General features: G+C 44.9%; 1 protein-coding gene across 2 annotated transcripts in view; it reads left to right on the forward strand.

The window, feature by feature from the left end:
• Positions 1-17,349, forward strand: part of DPP8 (dipeptidyl peptidase 8) — a 46,033-nt gene extending 28,684 nt beyond the window's left edge. Inside the window, exons 14-21 of one of the 2 annotated variants that reach the window (XM_054041181.1) lie at positions 1,713-1,865; positions 2,657-2,792; positions 4,662-4,807; positions 5,674-5,820; positions 6,763-6,915; positions 9,810-9,952; positions 10,654-10,765; positions 11,676-17,349. In XM_054041181.1, the coding sequence (XP_053897156.1) occupies positions 1,713-1,865; positions 2,657-2,792; positions 4,662-4,807; positions 5,674-5,820; positions 6,763-6,915; positions 9,810-9,952; positions 10,654-10,765; positions 11,676-11,798 (1,113 nt within the window). In that variant the 3' untranslated portion in view covers positions 11,799-17,349. Of the gene's footprint in view, positions 1-1,712; positions 1,866-2,656; positions 2,793-4,661; positions 4,808-5,673; positions 5,821-6,762; positions 6,916-9,809; positions 9,953-10,653; positions 10,766-11,675 lie in introns of those variants that run through there. The other variant, XR_008446403.1, reaches the window with a different exon arrangement.
• The last annotated feature ends 5,473 nt before the right edge of the window (positions 17,350-22,822 follow it).

Genomic DNA, 22,822 nt, shown 5'->3' on the forward strand with positions numbered 1-22,822 from the left:
AGCATCTCATGAGCAGTAGGATGGAAGGGCTGAAGCCCCAGCATCCAGCTGCTGTCCTGTTTCGGAGGACTTTTTTCTTCAAAGGGATTAACACACACCTGGGCAGCACTGCTCTCTTTCAGGTCCACTTTTGAGGTTTTGTGTTGAATTCCTCCTGCGGGGATAAAATACCCACTACTTTATAATTGCTTCTGTTTTTAACTCTTAAAGAACTCGAGTGAGCGATGTCTGGGGTTACTCAGCTCTCAGCATGTTTCTCTGTTATCTAAAAAAATAAACCATGAGAGTGAGAACACTGGAATGAGTTGAGTAGAGCTGAAATACTTGCAGTTTATGTAACGGACGGCAACGCAACAATTTCTGTTTGGAGACCATTCTTGCTGCAATTGGTGGCTGGGCCCCTAAGAAAAAATATACAACCACTCATTAAAATCAGTAGCTGTACTCTAGGGTTGGGGGGTTGCAAATGTTGTGCCGGTTTTTGAAAAAGAGATATGGGGTGATCCTGGGTAGTATAGGTCAATCAGCGTTACTTGAGCACCTGGGAAATTGGTTGAAATAATTACTAAAAATAAGCAACAGAGTGTCCTGTGGCACCTTTGAGACTAACAGAAGTATTGGGAGCATAAGCTTTCAGGGGTAAGAACCTCACTTCTTCAGATGCAAGTAATGGAAATGTCCAGAGGCAGGTATATATCAGTGTGGAGATAACGAGGTTAGTTCAATCAGGGAGGGTGAGGTGCTCTGCTAACAGTTGAGGTGTGAACACAGTTTCTCCTCCCTTGGTGTTCACACCTCAACTGCTAGCAGAGCACCTCACCCTCCCTGATTGAACTAACCTCGTTATCTCCACACTGATATATACCTGCCTCTGGAGATTTCCATTACTTGCATCTGAAGAAGTGAGGTTCTTACCCACGAAAGCTTATGCTCCCAGTACTTCTGTTAGTCTCAAAGGTGCCACAGGACCCTCTGTTGCTTTTTACAGATTCAGACTAACACAGCTACCCCTCTGATACTTACTAAAAATAGTTACAGTACACCTGGATTAGCATGATTGGTGGTCTAACCAGCTTGGCTTCTGTAAAAGAAAACAATTCTCCTCTGAATTACTAGAATTCTTTGAGTGTCAATAAAATAGTGGATCTTAGAGAATCCGTTGTTTGGACCTTCAAAAGGCCTTTGATAGAGGCCCTTCCAAGAGATGATTAAGGAAGCCAAGTAGTCATGGGCTGAGAGGTGAACTGTCATGGATCAGAAACTGTTTCCTGTTACATAGTCCAAGAGTAGGAAAAAATGGTTATTTTGTACCATGGCAAAAGGTTTAAAGACAGGTGCCCCCATGATTTCATGCTGGGGCTGCTGTTTGTAAAATATATTTATTAATAATCTGGGAAAGGGAGTGAACAGTGAATTGGGGAAATTTACAGGTGACACAGAATTATTTAGGATAATCAAGACCAGAGAAAACAAGGAAGGTCAGAGGGACCTGACAGACCCGGGAAACCAGGTAGCAAATGAAATTGAGCGTTGACATATGCAAAGTTGTGTGTATTGGAAGGGTTAATTTGAACTAGATCTGTCCATTGCTGGGCTCTAAATTAACTGTAACCCCCTGGGGAGGTGGGGGCAGAGAGTCCTGGGCATCATTGTGCGGATAGCTCAGTGATTTGGCTGGTACAAACTGAGGTGGTGGTTGGGTTTTTTGGCAGATCCGCGTGGATGAAGCAAAGAAACTGGTGTATTTTGAAGGCACAAAGGATTCCCCTTTAGAGCATCACCTGTACGTCGTTAGCTACGAGAATCCCGGAGTGGTGAAGCGACTGACGGACCGTAGTTTCTCTCACGCCTGCTCCGTTAGTCAGGTATCTGTAGTCTGTGGGACCCTCTTTTAGGAAAGGGCTGGGCCTGGTGGTTTTTGGCACACCTTGCACTAGCGGTGTTCAAATATATGGAAGCTGGCTTCAGCTTTTTTAAATCTATTATAAAACCGTGGGTGTGGGGATGGGCATGTATTAGCAACTGCAGAAACCTGAGCTGTGGGTGTGCAACCTGGCGAATGGCATGAATCAGTGCCAGCTTGCAGACATGGACTAATGCCACCGCTAATTTTGCAGGTGCATTTTTCAGTGTCTGGCAGAACATTTGGAGTATTAACATCCTTGCGGCTACTATGCTGCCTGTAACTGAGTAAAACTACAGCTCCTATGGGCTGGTCTACGCTGGGGGGGGGGGAATCGATCTAAGATACGCAACTTCCGCTACGTGAATAGCGTAGCTGAAGTCGAAGTATCTTAGATCCATTTACCTGGGGTCCACACGGCACGGGATTGACGGCCGCGGCTCCCCTGTCGACTCCGCTACTGCCGCTCGCTCTGGTGGAGTTCCGGAATCGACAGGGAGCGCGTTCGGGGATCGATATATCGCGTCTTAACGAGACGCGATATATCGATTCCCGATAAATCGATCGCTACCCGCATATACGGCGGGTAGTCTGGACGTACCCTAAGACTATCTCCTCTCTCACAAGAGCTGGAACTCCCAATTTTAATTTGATCCGAGCCTCTTCAGAGAGCTCTAAGTGCAAAAGTAAAGGAGCTTTGGGCTTGTGTTTCTTCACTGTGTTGTTCAAGAAAATATTGTCATCTCTGTGTAGGACTGTGACATGTTCATCAGTAAATTCAGTAACCAGAAGAACCCGCACTGTGTGTCACTGTACAGGCTGACTGCTTCTGAAGATGATGTTGCTCACAGAACGAAGGAATTCTGGGCCACGATTCTAGATTCGGCAGGTAATAACTTTGGCTCTCCTTTACAGTTCTGCCTCAGATTCCCAATCAAAAGACTTCTAGCTACATGTTTATTGTAGTGTCAGTACTCTGTGTTCCTCTTCATGCGCTAGATCCTGCTCTCTTACTCGTGTGGGAATATGTGATGAGTAAGGATTGCTGGATCGGCCTTTGGTTTTGTGCTGACGTCTGGAAGGGGTAGCTGGCCACCGTATTCGAGTCTGTTACAAGTTTGAATGTATTGCTGGGCCTTATCAACAAAAAACTTGTCTTTTTGTAAGTGCTGTTCCAAACCATTTGAAGGGTACAGGGCTAATAGGACATGTACTTGGAAAACCCTTAGATTTGAAGGGAGTGTCCCCACCAGTTTTGTACCTTGTGGTGGCCAAAGGCTGCTTTTTATTTTGGAGCTTGTTGCAGATAATGATGTACAGAATTAGCTCCTGGGCTGGTTAACAACCTTCATGGCCAAGTGGCATTTAGGCAATGAGTTAAAATCTGCTGTACATCTGGAGCCATGCTGAGGGACTAATGGAGTGAGTCGTAACATACACTGATGTGACAGAGCTGAATTTGGCTTGATGTGCTGTACTTTGGTCAGAAGATGATTTCTTTCATCGAGCTGCTGCTGCTGCTTCTCTACCAGCTGCCTGCGTGCAGGAGGGGGAGTCTCAGTTCTGACTCAGAAGCACAGATCATGCCTCCGACACGCCTCACCCCAAGTTCGTTAGCCAAGGTAACTGTAGGAAACTGCCTGGGGCAGATCAACAGCTACACTGTGCCATAGGGATCTGAATTAAAATGACTCGTTCATAGAGAACATGGGCTGAATGCATACTTCTTTTTTTGTAACACAGGAAGTTTTCTCTGTTTCATAATCACTTAAATGTATTTTAGAAGCAGGTGATTCTAATAGTGCCCCACTCTCCCCTGCAGAAAAATTGTGCTTATTTTGTTTCTTGCTTGAAGATTATCAGCTCGATTAAGGGAGTCTTGTCCAGCTGCCGCTTCTCTGTTCTGGGGCCCGAGCTAGCTAGCTCAAGTGGTGAGCACGGTCTGTGAGTGCAGCGTAGACCTCCACAAAGGGTGGAAGAGTTCACGTCTGGCCCTCCTGGGGTTGAAACCTTCCTAGAATGCATCTAGCACAGGATCCCTGACTCAGAACTTTTTCTGTGAATGAGACCCTTACTAGCTAGTAATGAGCCTAATGAAAACCCACAGATCCAAACATCCCTGAACTCTGGGAGGGTTTGGACCTGCGCTGGACCTACGTGGTGGAGACACTCCAGTGCTAAGGGTGCTGTAGACAAAATTAAACCCCTTCCCCTCCCTCCTGTAGTGCCAGCTTCCTCTCAGTGACTTTTTAACACAGTTCTTGGGAGATGGGGGATCTGGAAGAAACTGCATTAGAACTATGCCAGAAACACGTATGTACATGAGGAACAAAACTTTGATGGTGGACTCTTCAATCTAGCGGACAAAGGTGTAGCATGATCAAATGGCAGGGAATTGACACTAGACAAATTCAGAATAGAAATAAGGGGCAAATCTTTAACATTGAGGGTAATTAATCACCGGCACGATTTATCAAGGGTTGTGGTGAAGTCTTCATAACTGACAGCTTTTAAATCAAGATTAGATGTTTCTCTAAAAGATGTGCTGTAGTTCAAAAAAGAATTAATCCAGGGAAATCCTATGACCAGTGCTATACAGGAGGTCAGATTAGATGATCACAGTGGTCCCTTCTGGCTGTAAAACACACAACAATCCTGCCTCATGCTGGCATCATCTGTAGTGTAGACAGGGCTGTGAGCTCCCGCTGTCCATCAGGTTCTTGTTAAAATGGGCCCATTTCTTCTTGCCTGCCTGCAGGTCCTTTTCCCGACTATGTTCCCCCAGAAATCTTCTCCTTTGAGAGTTCCTCAGGCTTTACGCTGTATGGCATGATGTACAAACCTCACCACCTGCAACCTGGGAAGAAATACCCCACTGTCCTCTTCATATACGGAGGGCCTCAGGTGAGTGCAGTGTAATAGAGGCTAATAGAAATACCTGCTAATTTTTGTCTCTTGTACTTACTGTTCCTGAGATGGGATTGTGGCGGGGACTGACCATGAAACAGGCTTAAAGCATTTTCTGTAACTTCATTTTACTGGTGGGGGAGAAATGCACAGCATCTTCAAGGTAGTAAGGCTGGAGGGATAAATCGAATGTGGGACCGCAGCCCTGCAAAATCACCATGAGGATTTACCATCCCAGGCACAAAATGATTCACCTGGGTCCTGGAAAACCCAATATTTCATATACCTGGGAGCAGGGAAAAACTCTCCTCAGATGGGGGAGGGATAGCTCAGTGGTTTGAGCATTGGCCTGCTAAACCCAGGATTGTGAGTTCAATCCTTGAGGGGGCCACTCTGGATCTAGGGCAAATCAGTACTTGGTCCTGCTAGTGAAGGCAGGGGGCTGGACTCGATGACCTTTCGGGGTCCCTTTCAGTTCTGAGATAGGTATATCTCCATATACGAGATGGATGAGTAGAATTTCGGAAGGCTGCCGTGCAGCAATGAACCTGATCTGTGACTCTCAAGGGGAAGGTGGGGAGAACCGCTTGGCTCCTACCCCTGCAAAGGAGACCTCAGTACCTCTACACATGTGCATAAAGAGGGATGCGAAGACAAGGGGCCTGGATTTGTTGCAGCCCCCACAATGAGGGGGTGAATTCTGTGTGTGGGTGACTTGAGCTGAGACACTGGGGATGGTACCAAACAATCCTGAATCGGATTAAGAGATGAGCAGTCAGTTCGGTAGTTTGTAGCCCCTGGCACTTATTTCCAGTGGTCTATCTGGTGTCGCTCGGTTAATATTTCCAGTTGTCTTTTTCCAGGTTCAGCTGGTGAACAATCGGTTTAAAGGAGTCAAGTATTTTCGCTTGAACACGCTGGCCTCACTGGGTTACGTAGTTGTTGTAATTGACAACAGGGGGTCCTGCCACCGAGGGCTTAAGTTTGAAGGTGCCTTTAAATACAAAATGGTAAGTGGTGGGATGTATGCCAGTGTCCCCACGTGGTTCTGAGCAATGCTGCCTGCTCCTTGGCTTTCAGATGGGGCGCCAGGGGGAGCGCGACTTGGTGTGTCATCCTAGAGAAGAAGGCTAACGTGCTAGCTTGTCTTAGTGCTCTGGCAGTGATTCCAGTGCTTCTTACACAAAACTGTAGAGTGTTCCACTCCTTGGGCTTGTGAGGGGGGTGGACACATCCAACCGGTATGGAACTGGGGAGGCAAACGGATAGCGAGAGAGGATATAAAATATAAGGCATATAACCGCATCTGCTTCAGGGTATAAGCCAACCTCTGACATGGGTGAGTTAGTCCCTAACTTTCCATTGTGGTCTTTCTGAACCCGCTCCCGCTGGCCAGGCAAAGGTGGGATACCTTCAGACGGACGATGGATCGCTCCACTATGGGGCTTGGCGATTCCTAGGGTCCTGTTTGTAGAGGAAACCTGCTCCGCCCCGAGCTCTGGAGGGGAAGGAAGTGCCATCTTTGTGTTGCTTTGCAGGGATGATGGGCACATGTTTTGAGGGGGGCAGTTGTGCCAGTTTGATGCACAGAGCCAGAATCTGGCCCTAGATATTGTAGAGGAATTTGTCTCTTTGGGGAAAGGGGACTTTCTTAACCTAACAAGAACACCACAGACCAGAATACCACACTTATGAACATTTCCCATGAGGAAGTTGAGCGGGGTGGAGGAAATGTGTCCTTACATGTACTTACTTACATGTCCTCTGGGGAAGGGGCAATCCTTTGGTTCCATGTTTGTACAGCACCTTGCCCAATGGGGGCCCATTCCTGGAATGGGGCTCCTAGGTGGTACTGCAACAGAAATCATTAATCATAATGGGCAAAGTTGATTGTTTTTTGGAAACTCTTACGTTTGTCAAGAACTAACAAAAAAAAAATCTTTATCCAACAGGGTCAAATAGAAATTGACGACCAAGTGGAAGGGCTGCAGTATTTAGCATCCCAGTATGACTTCATTGATTTAGACCGAGTTGGCATTCATGGCTGGTCCTATGGAGGATACCTGTCTCTGATGGCATTAATGCAGAGGTCAGACCTCTTCAGGGTACGTTAATGTATCGTGGGCTTATCTCTGTGGCACAGGAAGGATGTTTCTTAATCAGATTATATCTCCATGTCCCATGTGTGTTTGTAGATACAAAGACTTTTGAACTGTAAACAGTGAGTGCTATGCGTGTGCAAAATAGTCTGGTTTTTATTTCACCTCAAGATACAAACAGTGGAGGGCATAGGACATAACAAAGTTACCGCAAAGTAAATTTCCATTACCAAAGTACATTTCTACCTGGTATGGGCTTGAAAATATTTCAATTCAGGCTTTTGTACTTAGATATTTTTTTGAATGTAGACAATATTCACTACGTTATAAAATTATTGCTTTCAAATTCGAGGTACCATATATTTTTAATCTGAGTTTCAGGATATATTACAGTAAACGGATAGGACTCTGTGTGTGACCTTGAATAAGTCATTTTGTTTTACCATCTGTAATATGGGAATGGTATGTTCCTATACTATAGCATATTGTGAATGTCAGTTAGCGATTGCAAAGCAGTCAGGCTTTGTTTGCTCAGAGATTTTGTCTCTGTATAACTGTTGGTTGCAGCGTGATATTTTTTTTTAACAGTTATAGTTCTACCAATGCATCTGCTAGTGTGGACTCAGTTATACTGGTATAGTCAATTATTCCCCTTCCAATACAGGATTAGCTATGCTAGTGTAAAGCACCTTTATACTGGTATAACTGTGTCCACACTAGTGATGTTATACACTTTATACTGGTATTGTTAAAGTGATGCTTCTGTGGGCACATCTACACTACCCGCCGGATTGGCGGATAGTGATCGATCTATCAGGGATCGATTTATCGCGTCTAGTGTAGACACGACAAAATCGATCCCTGATCACTCTGCCGTCAACTCCAGAACTCCCACCACGGCGAGAGGTGGAAGTGGAGTAGACGGGGGAGCGGCAGTGGTAGACTTGCTGCCGTCCTGACGGCCAGGTAAATCGACCCAAGATACGCCAACTTCAGCTACGCGATCTTAGGTCGACACCCTCCTCCCTCCCCCCAATGTAGACCTAGCCTGTGTCTAGACAAGGCATTAGAGCAGGGGCGGGCAAACTCCGGCCCCCACCTCCTATCTCCCGCCCCCCGGGACACCTGCCCCATCCGCCGCCCCCCCCCCCCATTCCCTGACGGGGCCCCCCTGGAACTCCTGCCCCATCTACACCCCCCACTCCCTGACCATCCCCGGACTCCCGTCACCCCATCCAACCCCTCCTCTCATTCCTGACAGCCTCCCCGGGACCCCTGCCCCATCCAACCACCCTTCTCCCTGTCCCCTGACTGCCCCCCCTCCCCCTGCCGCTGCCCCATCCAACTTCCCCTCCTTCCTGACTGCCCCTGGGATCCCTGCCCCCCATTCAATCCCTGTGTTCCCCCCCCAACCGCACCGACCCCTATCCACACCTCTGTCCCCTGACCACCACCTCGAACTCCCCTGCCCTCTATCCAACCCCCCTTGCTCCTTGCCCCCTTACCACACTGCCTGGAGCACCGGTGGCTGGCGGTGCTACAGCTGCACCGCCCGGCTGGAGCCAGGCCATGCCGCCATCACCAAGCAGCACAGAGACCGGGTCAGGCCGGGCTCTGCAGCTGCGCTGCCCCAGAAGCTCACAGCCCCGCCACCCAGAGCATTGCGCCGGTGGTGGGGCGAGTGAGCTGAGGCTGTGGGGGAGGGAGAACAGCAGAGGAGGGGCCGGGGGCTAGCCTCCCAGGCCAGGAGCTCAGGGGCCAGGCAGGACAGTCCTGCAGACTGGATGTGGCACACGGGCCGCAGTTTGCCCACCTCTGCATTAGAGGTTCTTAGACAAAAGGTGCTAAAGAAATGCAAAATACAATTATAATTATTGATTTTCATCTCAGACTAACAGTATGCATTTTGTTCTTTGTGGCTCTTCTTGCTTCATTGCAATGTGTAAAGCAGGCCTGAAAGACTTTTAAAATATTTATTTTACCTTAAAAAATATTTGCAATGTTAAGTCTCTTTCCTGGTTTTGTTGGCGATCTTCCCTGGAGCATACTGACATGTGGCGTGGTAGCTATCTCAGCCCTTAACTGAAGAGGCTGGGGTTGTCAAATCCTGGAGAGCTTTTTCTTCCAGGTATCTGTCAGGCATTTGCTGGACGGAGGTATTGCAGACAAAAACCAGACCTTTCACTGGTCTCAATGACAACCGCTTCCCCTCTCACTCGGGTTTCACTTCTTCAGTGGAGTTCCTTGTTCATCCAAAGGGCCTTCAAAGATGAACAGGGTTTGAATTTCTAATGCAAGTCCTTTTCTACCCTGGGAGGGTTACGCTGGTATGGCCATTCCAGTATAGCTAATGTGGATGCAGTTATATAGGTATAAAAGTGCTTATCCTGGTACAGCTCATGCTGGTTTGGGGAGCTGGTATAAGCCCAGTGGTGAAAGATCAGTCCCCCTCTTCCCACAACCGACGTAGCTATGGCAGTAAAACTTGTATGTGTAGACCAAGCCAAAGAGAGACTTTTGGTGCCAGAGCCTTTGCTGGTGTAAATGGTTGTAGAGCCGAGGATTTCAATGGAGCCGTGGTGAGTTATACAAGCGGGGTCCCTGGCCCTGTGTGCGTGAGGGGGAGGATGAGAAACGCTTCCCCCCCTTTGCAGGTTGTAAAAGGTGCTTTGTTGCTTTGTGTTGGGTAATTAAATTGCCATTGCTTTTTGTTTTTGATTGGTTACGTTATTGCCAATGCCTTTCAGAGCAGGCTTTATCATTGCATTGGTTTCTTTTCGGAGTTCACATAAATATCCGTGGGTGTTAAGTGCCTCCTTTGGGCGATCGCAGTTGGACGTTGTCAGTAGCTGTCTGCCTGTATCCCTTTTTTATGCCGATGATCCTGTTGGAATTTCCAGGTTGCCATTGCTGGAGCACCAGTCACACTATGGCTATTCTATGACACAGGCTACACAGAGCGTTACATGGGACACCCTGATCACAACGAGCAGGGATATTATCTAGGATCAGTGGCCATGCAAGCGGAGAAGTTTCCTTCAGAGTAAGTTCAGTGCCCTCTCTCCCCGGCCCCCTGCCAGTGACATTCAAACCTACACCCACATTTTTATTTCCTAGTTCTTAGCAATTAAATGCTGAAACCATAAATGCCAGTATTAAAACACCACTTAATAAACTTGAATGAACATTTGCGTAATTACGGCCCTTCCAAGTAATCCCTGTTATACTGGCTGTAATTAAAGAATAAAGAAATGGCAGACAGAACCTCAATTATGTAATTAACTCCTCAGTCTGAGCCGCATTGAACTAGGCAAAAAGTTGTATTTGATAAAAATGCTTTATCCTAGAGGTAAGGGCATATCCCTATGTGTGTGTTTAGAATGCAAAGATATTGCTATGTCCTGCTAAAGAATTAGTGTCCAGTGGTGATTCGAGCACATATAAACCAATTTTAGCATCCCCTCTCAAAAATGTTTCTGGGGAGGTTAAAGTAGGTTTGCAAATATAAGGCCCAGTCCTGATTTGTATATGCAAAAAACTCTCAGGGAAGGAAAGCCTGGCATTGGAAGCCAGTGGTATTCCTGCCTGAGAGCAGTCTGCAGGATTGGGCCATTTGTTTTGCAATGCTTAAACCAAAAGGAGTGTGTTTCTATGATTAATATTTTTGTAAGGGACTTGCACAGTTTGCAGAATGACTGGAAAATTCCAGGAAGTATCTAAATGTTTTTCTCCTGCCTTTCTCAGACCGCACCGTCTGTTGCTGCTGCATGGTTTCTTGGACGAGAATGTTCACTTTGCACACACAAGTATATTGCTGAGTTTTTTAGTGAGGGCTGGAAAACCATATGATTTACAGGTAAGTGGTTTCTAAACTGTCAGAATCTGGATATGAAAATGATACAGCTCTACTTGGGTTTGTGGTAGGGCTGAGGAAACCTAGACTGGAACACACGGAGTGTATTTGATCTGTTGTGGATCATAAACATCTGACGACAAGACTGGGGGATTAAGAACCTACTCTAAAAACTGAATGTTTTTTCCACATCCAGCTCAAAATTAATATCCGGATGGGCAGTGAAGTGTGTTAACATTTGATTTAGCCATTTGGACTCATTTGTGTTTACACTCGCTGGGGATTTGGAAGAGGAAGGAAGTAGTTGTAGGTTTCTTCCCACCAAGTTCTGTTCTAAAGATAAATAAGAATATTGTAAAAGGGAAACTTTTCCATTGAGTGCTGGGATTTTGGGGTTTCAATCCCTGTGCCAAGAAGAAAACATAGACGTTCCCTAACCATGCTGCTTGGGGTGGCAGGCCAGACACATACCCAGCATCGACCTGCTTCTAGCTCTTCCCTCTCTCCCCTTCACCCTGCCATCAAAGAGAAAGGGACAATTTTATTTGGTATTTTTTATTGCAACAAAAAATGTTCAAGTCACACATTGATCCAGCATTTTACTATAGAGACTAATGGTTTCCCTGCAAATGGGGTTCTCTAGATCCTGGGTTGCCTCCACCCTCCCTTTCTTTATTGCTACTTGGGAGAGGGGTGCTGAATCTCTCTCTCCTCCCTCCTTTCCCCCCTCCCCCCCCATTGTAACATGGAGGTCAGGATGTGGAAAGCGCCAAGAACCCCTGCTCTATATCAAACATTCTTCTCTAATCTCTCACACAGGTCCTTGCTCATCATTAACCCATGTCAGGTAGCTGGTTTCAGAGCTGCTGTTAGCCAGTGGTGTGTGTTCATGACTCTTTATTTTCTATTTTAGATTTACCCTCAGGAAAGACACAGCATAAGGGTCCCCGAGTCTGGAGAGCATTATGAACTCCATCTACTGCATTATCTGCAAGAGAATCTTGGCTCTCACATTGCTGCACTGAAGGCAATGTAATTGTGACCTCTGTGGAACTCTGATACACTGGCTGCTTAACCAAATGAGGAAATTGATCTTTAGAGAAAATCGAACAGAATGTTGCATTTTGGTGCCTGCCACATCTGCACACACGCACACACAGACACTTTTTTTTTTTTTTTTTTTTTAAGTAAACTAGGTGCCATACAAGGACACTACAGTACAATGACCTAATAATTTTTAAAATGGAAATAAAATCAAATGTCTGTGGCACGCAGCAGTACCATGCAAATTCTTTTGGAAGAAGCTGAAAATTCAGTAACACATATCCACCACACCATATCTTCACCATTTGAAAACATTGAGCTGTGCAAGTCTAATTGGTGTATTTTTTTACAGTGTGTTTCTCAGTTTCTTACAACAAGGTAATATTGGATGATTCGCTCGCGTCATGGCAAAAATCTGTCTGGATGGTTACAACTTGGATAGCATTTAAAAATGTAATGTGTAATAGTTTATGCTTCGTGCAAGGGATGTCTGGCTCATTAGGAATTAGCTGCATATTAGACACATTATATAACCAGATGTTGGAGATAATTGTTTTAAAAAAGAAACACTTTTAGCTGCCTCCTGAAGTTTATAATTTGGTTTTAACTAAGATCAGGCCAGTTTTTTCAGTGAGCTCATCTCTGTGCAGTACAAATCTTGCTGCTTTTTTCTTTTGTAGTGTGATAAACAGTTTGCACCTGATTTCACACAGGAAGGTGGAAAATGTATTTTACAATAACATGGGCAGAAGAGTTAGCCTTGTATGCTGAGAAGCAAACTAGTTTTAAGCCAAACAGCTGAAACTTTGTATATTTCTCATATTTTAAAAATACAACCTATTCCCATGGACTTTCACCCTATGTGCATTTTGAGGCTGTTTTCAAAATACTTTCCTATCTCAGCAGGTGGGTGTATAAATATTCCCCCACTAAGATTTTAAAATTCCAACACCCAAGTGCAAGTGTCCACTGGGGAGTTGGTAAGATGGGGGGCCTATCAACACTACATTGAAGCAATGCAAATTGTGTTTTACTAATTTTTTTGTTGTCCTTAGTCTAGCATTATTCTCAGATCAGTGTTGAGAAAGTTTATTGTCCTAGTCACCCTGCTCCCCTATATATACATATACATACACAGACTCCATCACCCTTGAGTCGTCTCTAGCACTGCGGTGTAGCATGGTCCTATGCTGTCCTCCGAGAGAAACCCTTGTCTGTGTTGCTTAAGGTAATGCTGCTAGAAGCTAGCACCCTGCAATATTAAAATCACATTCAAGCACGATTTTCTTTGCTAGTGTGGTTTTAACTGTGATATGGACTTGGCTGAAAAACGTGACGTGTTTGAAAATACTTCTAACTTTCAAAATGTTATTTAAAATAGAACTCCATAGTCAAATTATTACTTTTAAACCAGAAAACTCTGCCTGGGGTTTCTGTGTTAGCGTCCCATCATTTTTAGGTACTTTCTTTTAAAAAACCAAGAACTTTTTCCCTTCTATTTTGATGCTACAGAGGGAGAAGCAGAGCAAGGTTCTCTTTTCAGCTTTTGAAATCTGGATGCCCTGTGGCTTGTGTTCCTACTTGAAATACCCCAAATATTGTAGCAATGTGCTTTAATAACTTTTGTAGGTATATGAATGATCAGCAGACCCTAGAACTCTAACATTTAAAACAATCGGCCCTGACCTTGGTGTTCGTGACACTAGAATTAATTGGGAATAACTCCACTGGAATCAGTGGAATCACCTGGATATAAGAGCTGTGTAAGAGACAGCAGAATGTGGTTCATTGGCTTATGCTAAAGGTAGTCAAAATAAACACACTTCCTGTAAGCATACACCTTCCCCCTCCCCCCCACGCCCCGTACAATTATTCTGAATTGGACTGATGATATTTAAAGTCCTGTAATTTACACCATCAGCATATGGAAAATAGGTTTATAGGTTTTTATTTTGGGGAACTGGGGGAATGTAAGGAGCCCAATACCCACACTGTCTTCTCTGTACCAACAATAGCTAATTATTGTAACTGAAGTGAATTCCCTTCAGAAAAAGCAGGCGTTTTCAGCCATCCTATGGCATGTGCTGTAGTTAGTATTTACAGACAAGCTGGTACATTGATAAGCTTGAAGAATAACAATGTGCCAGTTAGTATAAAAAATACAAATTTGTTATTATGGTATCCCACCTGGTTCTTTACGTATTTATGCTGTAGTGTATATTTACATGTATGTATGGGCATGTCTACACAGCAAAAGAAACACTTGCTGCCCTGGGTTAACAGCCCAGCTGAACTGACTCAGGTTTGTACTGCAGGCTAACAATAGCAGTGCGGACATTCAGGCTTTGGACTCTGGGACTCGCACCGCAGGTTCTTTTGTTGCTATGTAGATGTCCCCTGCATCGGTCCGTATATACGTATATGTATAAAATAACACGTGTATGGTATCCCATTTTCCAAGGTTGTTTATATTTTGTTCAATGTTAAATTAACTGGCGTTTGGGGGTGTATTTTTGTTCCTCCTCCAGAGATTCTCTCTTGAATATAAATGTATATGATTCTGAAGTAAAAGTCGATTCTTTTGTACAAAACGACCTCTATGGAACAGTGCTTACAGCAAAGGAGGCATTAAATGCGATTCTGGTAATCAAATCTAGATTTTGGTTTAGCACTGAACATATCATTGCTTACATGTAACTTTTTAATAATGCATTCGCTCTTTATTTTAAATATAGCTTATATATATATCAGAAAACTATTAAAGAACCAAGTATGTACTCTGTTTTGCAACATAAATTATGTTTTCCTTTTCTACAAAAATAATTTCCTTTACAGCTCTCAGGCACTTTAAAACTCCATGTTTTCTTTCCTTGTGGAAATGCTGGAAGGATTTACTATCAGTATTTCAGAGTTCTGTACAAAGGGTGCTTGCCACATGTAACGGTAATGAAAGATATATCCCATAGGGTCTGATCCAGCCCCCATTGAAGTTAATGACCAAATTCCTGTTGATTTAAAGGGGCACGATCAAGTCCACAGGGAATGAGCACTGCCTTGTGAAATACCAAGTGTGAGGCCATCAGTAACTCTTAAAATTGGAAATGCTGCTCACTAGATAAGAATATTATATCCTGCTTGGTCTCGGTGGGACAAGCCACAGCTAAGTTCAGCAGTTCTGCACCGATTGCCAACTGTAAGCCAGTCTTTCTATGCTATGGTATCAGTCCGGAGTACTGTGTATGATGGCAGTGTTACTGCAGGATCAGTCCGGAGTACTGTGTATGATGGCAGTGTTACTGCAGTACCCGTCCGGAGTACTGTGTATGATGGCAGTGTTACTGCAGTACCCGTCCGGAGTACTGTGTATGATGGCAGTGTTACTGCAGGATCTGTCCGGAGTACTGTGTATGATGGCAGTGTTACTGCAGTACCCGTCCGGAGTACTGTGTATGATGGCAGTGTTACTGCAGTATCCGTCCGGAGTACTGTGTATGATGGCAGTGTTACTGCAGTATCCGTCCGGAGTACTGTGTATGATGGCAGTGTTACTGCAGTACCCGTCCGGAGTACTGTGTATGATGGCAGTGTTACTGCAGTACCCGTCCGGAGTACTGTGTATGATGGCAGTGTTACTGCAGTACCCGTCCGGAGTACTGTGTATGATGGCAGTGTTACTGCAGTACCCGTCCGGAGTACTGTGTATGATGGCAGTGTTACTGCAGTACCCGTCCGGAGTACTGTGTATGATGGCAGTGTTACTGCAGGATCCGTCCGGAGTACTGTGTATGATGGCAGTGTTACTGCAGGATCCGTCCGGAGTACTGTGTATGATGGCAGTGTTACTGCAGGATCCGTCCGGAGTACTGTGTATGATGGCAGTGTTACTGCAGCATTTTGGATCCTTGGAATTGCCTAAATCCAAGTCCAAAATCTCTGGATTGGGGAGATGGCATTTTCACCCAAGAGGAGTTGCCCATGATATTTTACATTTGGATTTATTTTAAATTGTTTTTGTTTGTGGACTTACTTCAAAAATATTCCAGGGAGGAGACATCACCACCTTGCTCCACGAAATAAATCCCTACATGGGGATAAGAAAACGCCCGACTGGCCCAGGTCAGCTGACTCACGCTCATGGGGCTTGGGCTCCGTGACTGAAAAATTGCTGTGTAGATGTCGAGGGTCCCAGAGCTTGCGCTCCAGCCTGAGCCCAAACGTCGACGGAGATTTTTAGCACTGCGAGCCTGACCCAAATGAGCCCCCAGTTTTTGATCCCTGTGTAGATCTACCTCCTGAGTTCAGCGGGGTTACTCCCAGCAATAACCACTACACCTAGTGGTATATGATAGCAAGAGTGGGCCCTAAGTGTTGAATGTAAATCTCTTTCCTACGGTTGCAGGTATCTTTGCATCTTACCACCCAATCCTGTGACTAATGAAATTACACATTTAACTGTTGCTGAAAAACAATAGAGCATTTATGAAAGGCTGGGATTTGAAGACTGAGGGACTAGTTGTGTTGAATAGGGATGCCAGGAAACAGATCTTTTCTGTCTGTTTTCATTGTTTGGAATAGTGTTCGGTTTGCTTCAGTGGGGACAGATTCTATGGTGTGATGTTTTGAAGTGCTTTCCATTACTTAAGGAAATCTTCCTTTTAATAAAGAATAGGGCGGAAGGCAGGGAACATTTTAGATTGGGGCAAGTAATCTGCATTTTTTCCACATTTCCAAATATATCATTTGTATTAATATTACTCATTACCTAGAATGACTTCATTTTTATAAACTCCGTTTACTATCCAATGTTAATTAAACAATTCCGATCAGCATGTGAAGCTTTGAAAATAAATTACCTTAATTATACTAAAATGGAAAATGTATTCCCTGCTAATGGGGGCATTTGGGAATAGTGTTAGCAAAGACTTTCCGGATGGGCTTGACATGTTGAAGGTTTAACTCTTTAGAACTGTGTATGTGTGGTGTGTTGCATCTAGCAAAGAATCCAGCTGTGACGTTAACTGACAAAATAGGGTCCTGAGACTTAACCTGTCAGAGTAAAACAATTGATTGTGTTTCTTGCTGATCCGTGTGTTCCATGTGGAGAGCAGTATGTTTTGCTGCTAGCATGACACTGAATATTGAGACGGCAATAACAAGGTGGGGGAAAATCAGCCAGATTAGAATACTGCCTTGAATTGCCTGTTTACTTGAGTTACCAGACCCCTGTCAATACAAGTACTGTATCCTCTGGGGTGCTTTGGGCTGCCTTCTGAAAGGACAGGTCTTTTTGTGGTTTTTACTTTGATGTTCTGCACAGTAGAAGTTCAGGTGTTTAATTTTAGAACATGAAGTGCCTGCTGTTTAAGTGTTGACTTGTATTAACAAAATTGCATGTCTCACACCCAGTAGGTTTATGGGTTTCCCTCCATTTCTAGCTACATGGCTTTTAATCATGTCAAGTGGAAACATTAGTTTTGCCACGTTTTATTACAAATCCTTTTTGTTGCAATAAAAATGCTGCTAAATAAATTGAACTAAATGTTTTTCTATTTTAACTGTCTCTTTTCTTGATTTAGTGGTGTTTATTTAAGAGTATAATTAAGTCCCCACACTCCGATTCCACCCTGGAGAGTGGCAGTGATGTAAAGTGTGTGAGTGTATTAAATTCTAGTGATTTTCTTATCTTCATCTGTGATTAAGTAAATCAATGTAAATAGGAGGATTGGCACGTGCTTGGATTAACTACAAAGTGTTTTCTGTTGGAACAAAAAGGGAATGAACTCAGCTCTCCTGTGCCGATAGATTCTGTGCAGTTAACAGCCCTGGCTAGCCACCAGTTGGTGCTGCAGCACAGGGTGAGGTGCGTCATTAGGCATGTTACACACATTGGGCCAGATCCACCGCTGTTGTCAACTGGCGCAGTTCCATTGCTGATTTACATCAGCTCAAGATCTGGCCCAATAAGGGAACTGAAAGCCAACAGAGAGACTTGCTGGAGCCTGATTCTGGTCTTGCATGCATAACCGTATGTGACTGCATCCTGCAGAATCTGATCTGCAGGCGTGACAGCCAATGATTGTAATTTGCGTGCCTAGTACACTAAGCAGCTGCATGTCTGGGGTTTGAATTTGGTGACAGATCTTTGTAGGGCACAGAAGGTAGCAATGGGAAAAGACATGCTGCACTTTGCAAGTGGATGACTTGAGGGGACGCCTCTGTTCTTGCACTGACACTACACTTGGGCTTAGCCAAAATAGGTCAAGCTCTCTGGGGTCTTCCCTTGATGTCTGGGGATTTTGGTAGTTTCTTATTAAGGCTCAAGAGTGAAATGTGTAATTACCTGGGCAGCAAGAGGAGAACATTCCCTTCGCTAGGAAAGGCTCCCCCCCGTTTAGCTTTTTGGAGCCTCAGCCGCCCAAAAATGCACTGCCCCACAGAACCTCCTGTAGCATTTCTGGGCTGCCTGGTCTTGGGGGTTAACTTTTTCCCTCACCTCTGCACAGTCACGGTGTTTATCTGTAGGGGAAAGGAAGGAAATGCATTGACTAAGCTTGGAACCCTCCCCAACATGTCAATACGATCACTGGCTGGGGATCAGAGAGAGAGGAGCAAATATAGGCCCTCTTCAGAACTCCTTTCAACACTTGAAATCCTGGAAACAACTGTGCAGAATCTTTCGGTGCTCTGGATGGTCAGGGGAGGTCTACTTGCACCAATCTCAGGCTTTGGGGGTGGGGGGGACACGAGGACACAGCCAATTAACCCTCTCCACATTTCTGCTTTACAGCTCTGTGGGGAAGGGAGCCCTGTGCCTGAAGTAGTGCCGCACCTACAGTTTTAAACATTTTCTATGGATTCCCCTGCCCTCTTAAAGAACCCCACAAGAATGGATTGAGGGGGCAGGGGGAGCGTCGTCTCTGAATATAGACCCTCTGGTTTTATTTACCCCTTCATTCCAGAATTTTTACCCACATTAAAAAAAAAAAATAGTCCTTCCCCTGTGGTGGGTTTTAGGAATTAAGGGGTTAATTAATGAGTGCTTATGTGTCACCCTGTAAAAAAGTGTTTCATTTCTCATGATAATAGTCACTTTGTTCCCTGTTTGTACAGCCTATAGCATAATAGGGCCCTGATCCCTGACTCTGGCCCACAGATGCTACTGCAATATAGCTAACAAGAATTGTAACCGCGACACCCAGCTCTCAGAATCCTGTACCCTGCGCCACCTGCTAATATATTAGCTGCTGCGTTCAAGTGAGCTGTTCAGATTTTTTTTTTAATTGCTACAGCTCAGGGAGAAGGTGGCTTCACCAAGTGCTGCTATATTGTAGGTTGTTATAGCAAAAAAAAAAAATGGAGAGTACCTTTTATGAGAGTATTTATGGCCTCGTTACATGTTTAGCCATTCAGAACTGGGCAGCTGCAAAGATTTATACTCCGTGTTTACAGCTGGCTATGAAACTGCTATTGAATAACCAAACTGAGTTCTCAGCCCAACCGATTCCATGCCACAGTTTAACATAAGGATAGTATTTTCCTATCAGTGCTGCAGTAGAAACCGCAATTAATCAGGTGTTTAGCCAAATGCTGTCACTGTAAACTCACCTTTCACTTGTCTTGTTCTGCTGATTTATAAAATGTTCCTTCTGCGAGGGAGCCAACCGCCACTAATGTAATGCACCTGACCCCATATTGCCTGGAACAGCAATCTCTTCACTGGCTTACTCAAGCCTGCTTTTGCTTTCACTCTCACCTGTTCTGTGCTTTAAAAGTATCAAAGTTTTGATTCTTTGGCTGAGCAAGCTTTCTCCCCACCCCCATGAAGAAATCTGCAATCTCTCTGGAACATCTGGCCGAGTTCATAGGTAATGAAGGCCCACTTCTAGTCCCATTGAAAGGAAAAGGCAATATCCTCTTGATTTTTCAACTGGAACAGGAACAGGCTTGAAGTTACATGGTCCTTATTTGCTGATAGAGGATTGTGGAGTAATTTTCAGCAGGGGGAATTAAGCTACTCTGATCAGTATAATGCATCCAGTTTGCTGAACTCAAACACTTATACATTTGTTTCATTCTGCTTAGAAATCTTAGTTTAGAGCCAAATGAGGGACTGTTGATAATTACATGGTGCAAATGTTAAAAAGGAGGTGCAGTGCATGTATACAAAGTGGGTTTTAATTAAGTCCTAGTCTGGCTATCTGAATAGTCGCAAGCAAGTTATTAAATGACTCCTGTAACTAACCAACACACCTCAGAGTTTGCATACTGCAACTGGGTGTGCAATTTGAAATGCATTAGTTACAAATATTTGTGGCTAAAATTTGCTTTCCGCAACTATTTGTGTTAGTAAAGCTTGACCAAGATGAATGCACAGGATCGAACTGAAATTAATTTCTGAACTTAAATGAACGTTTTCAGAAACCTTCCCCCACTTTTTGTTTAGTGCGACTGCTAAGCCCTTCTCCTACCACTAGGTGTCTTGTGTTGATGATGCTTGTGGTCCAGACCGTGACAATTCTTCTGCCATAGTGAGCAGTAGCTGTCAGTAACAGGAGCCCCTTTGACAGTTCACAACAGGGCATGTAGCTGTAACCTCAGACCTTCAAGTGAAGGGAGATGGGGGGAGGGGGGAGTCTATCACCATCCTTAAGATGGTCACACCACGACCATGGTTGCCATCTGATTTTTGAAGGGCAGCCATGCCCAAGCGCCTAGTTTCTGAATGACACTAGCTTTCTGATGCAAATGCTTATTGTAGACCAGAAGTTCTTAACCGCCTGGTATACTGCTTGCGTTTTCTGTCCTAGGCACCATAATTGTGGTCTTGCTGGAATTCAGTCTGAGCTCTGATATATGATGCTGCATGATCTCCTTTAGAGTTGGGGAAAGGCCCGGGCCTTCGCAGCATTGCCATGCTATCACAGGGCAGCCACCCCCCCAACATGTGATTCGTAGAACAGTCAGATTCCCACCTCACCCAGCAACCGATTTCCTGGTTTGGTTTTGGCTCCATTTATAGGAAAAAGAAAAAATAGACTGTCTTCTCACACAACTTCCCACAAGGATACACTGTTTTTTGTGCACTCTGTAATTACTTTTGGACCACATCCTTTCTCCCTTTTGTAAACTACTTGAGTGTGACTGGGGTCAAAGTACCAGTAATTACCAAAAAAGGTAAATAAAGACACAATCTGTTTCTCCTTTAATGAAACAAACTAGACTGAATTGTATAGAAGATGGTGGCTGTATTCTGTTGTGGGAGAGAGCATAGACAGGTGCACAGGAGTCTTACTTACACACTCACATATATCCAATGTGTGCGGTTTGTGTATGTACACACCCACTTATGTGCCTAACTGACCAGGCACCTTGAATGGGCAGGGCAGGTCTTGCTCACTTAAAGTAAGTGTGCATAAACATACGCATGCCTGACTGTGCACAATTTTGAAAATGTAGCTCATACATAATTGAGTGAGTGCCTTATTATGCATCCTATAATAGATAAAGTGGCACCATGGTCTACTGGCTAGGGCCCCGAGCTAGGAGTCAGGAGACCTGGATTCTATTCCTAGCTCTGCTACTGACCTGTTGTGTGATCCCAGGTCAGTCACATCACCTTTCTGTGCCTCAGTTTCCTCCGTGCCTGTTTTGTCCATTTAGACTATAAGCTCTGCAGGGCAGGGGCTGTGTCTCTGTGTCTGTAAATGCTTCGCAAGGTGGGACCTGATCTTGGCTGGGGCCTCTAGGCACTACTGTAATTATAAATAATAAAGATGAGTTGCAGTTGCAAAGCTATTTACATACTTACAAACTGCTCCCCTAGAGAACCCTTCTGAGTGTCTGCCTAAGGAAACCCAAGTTAGCCCTCGCCGTACAGAGTGAGTATTGCAGCATGTGGGGAATTGATTAGAAACATGCTGGCAGTTACAGACTGGTATTCTCTCAATGTGCTGCTTAGCTGAGGTTTGGGCATGATGAATTACCAGGCTGCCAGGCTTCTGAAGCACACTAACAAATGAGCATTTATGCAATCCCTCTAATTGTAAACGACTTTTGAAAACAAGTGGTGGTCCCTCAAGTAACCATTTATCAAAGTATTTGCAAAGTAAAGAGGGAAACCATTCCCTGAGCCATTAGGGAGTTAGGATCTAATTTTTAAAGCGACGGTTGATATCTTATGTCTTTGCTCCCCGGTCTAGGCTTTAAATCAGGTAAAGCAATTGAAGGATTCTGCTATTGAATATTATTCTGACTTGGCGGGAATTATTTTCCTTTTAAGCTAGGTAGGGCAAATCCGCTCTTGGTTACACATGGGGGGAGTGTGGTGGGCAGGGAGCTGAGGGCTTATCTGGCCCAGGATGTCCCCTCCTGCCCAGGTTACAAGCTGATCAGTTTGTGGAGCAATGAGACACACAAACGGGAGGCCGTCCTCGATGGCGAGGAAGAGCGAGCGAGGCTGAGTAGTAAAATTGGCGGCAAAGCTCTTAGGCAGCGGCGGCAGCAAGAGGGGGGTGAACCAATGCTCTGCCTTTCTTCAAGCTTCTGGAAGCCCCTTCTCTCCGACTCTGCATGATGTAGAGTCGTGGGGAAGAGGGGGGCGGGCTGGGGAGTTGTTCTAGGCAGCCTCCTTTCTGAAAGAGGCCGATTCTGTTGCCTTCAGTCTAATGGCTGGTCATTCTGTGCTCCCTCAGAGAGCGTTAGTGAAGTGTGCACACTGGTGGTGCTCAGAGACCTCAGTCGGGATTGGTGACCCATCATGCTATGTGCAGTACAGACGCAGAGGAAGACCTAGTCCCCCACCTCAGAACTTAACAATCTAATTGTAAGACCAGATGCAACAAGGCCGCGTACAGAACGGCAGGAGAAAACAGGGCAGGGGCAGTGCAACAGAAAAGGCACCAAGGTCATGTGGTTCCACAGGCGAGATGCTTTATCCAGGTCCTTATACCCCACTTATCATCATGGTATCTGAGCACCAGAATGGAATAGCTCCGTGAATCATCACACAAAGCTGGT

This window comes from Malaclemys terrapin, chromosome 10, assembly GCF_027887155.1.
Source record: "Malaclemys terrapin pileata isolate rMalTer1 chromosome 10, rMalTer1.hap1, whole genome shotgun sequence".
In the NCBI taxonomy this organism is placed as follows: Eukaryota; Metazoa; Chordata; order Testudines; family Emydidae; genus Malaclemys; species Malaclemys terrapin.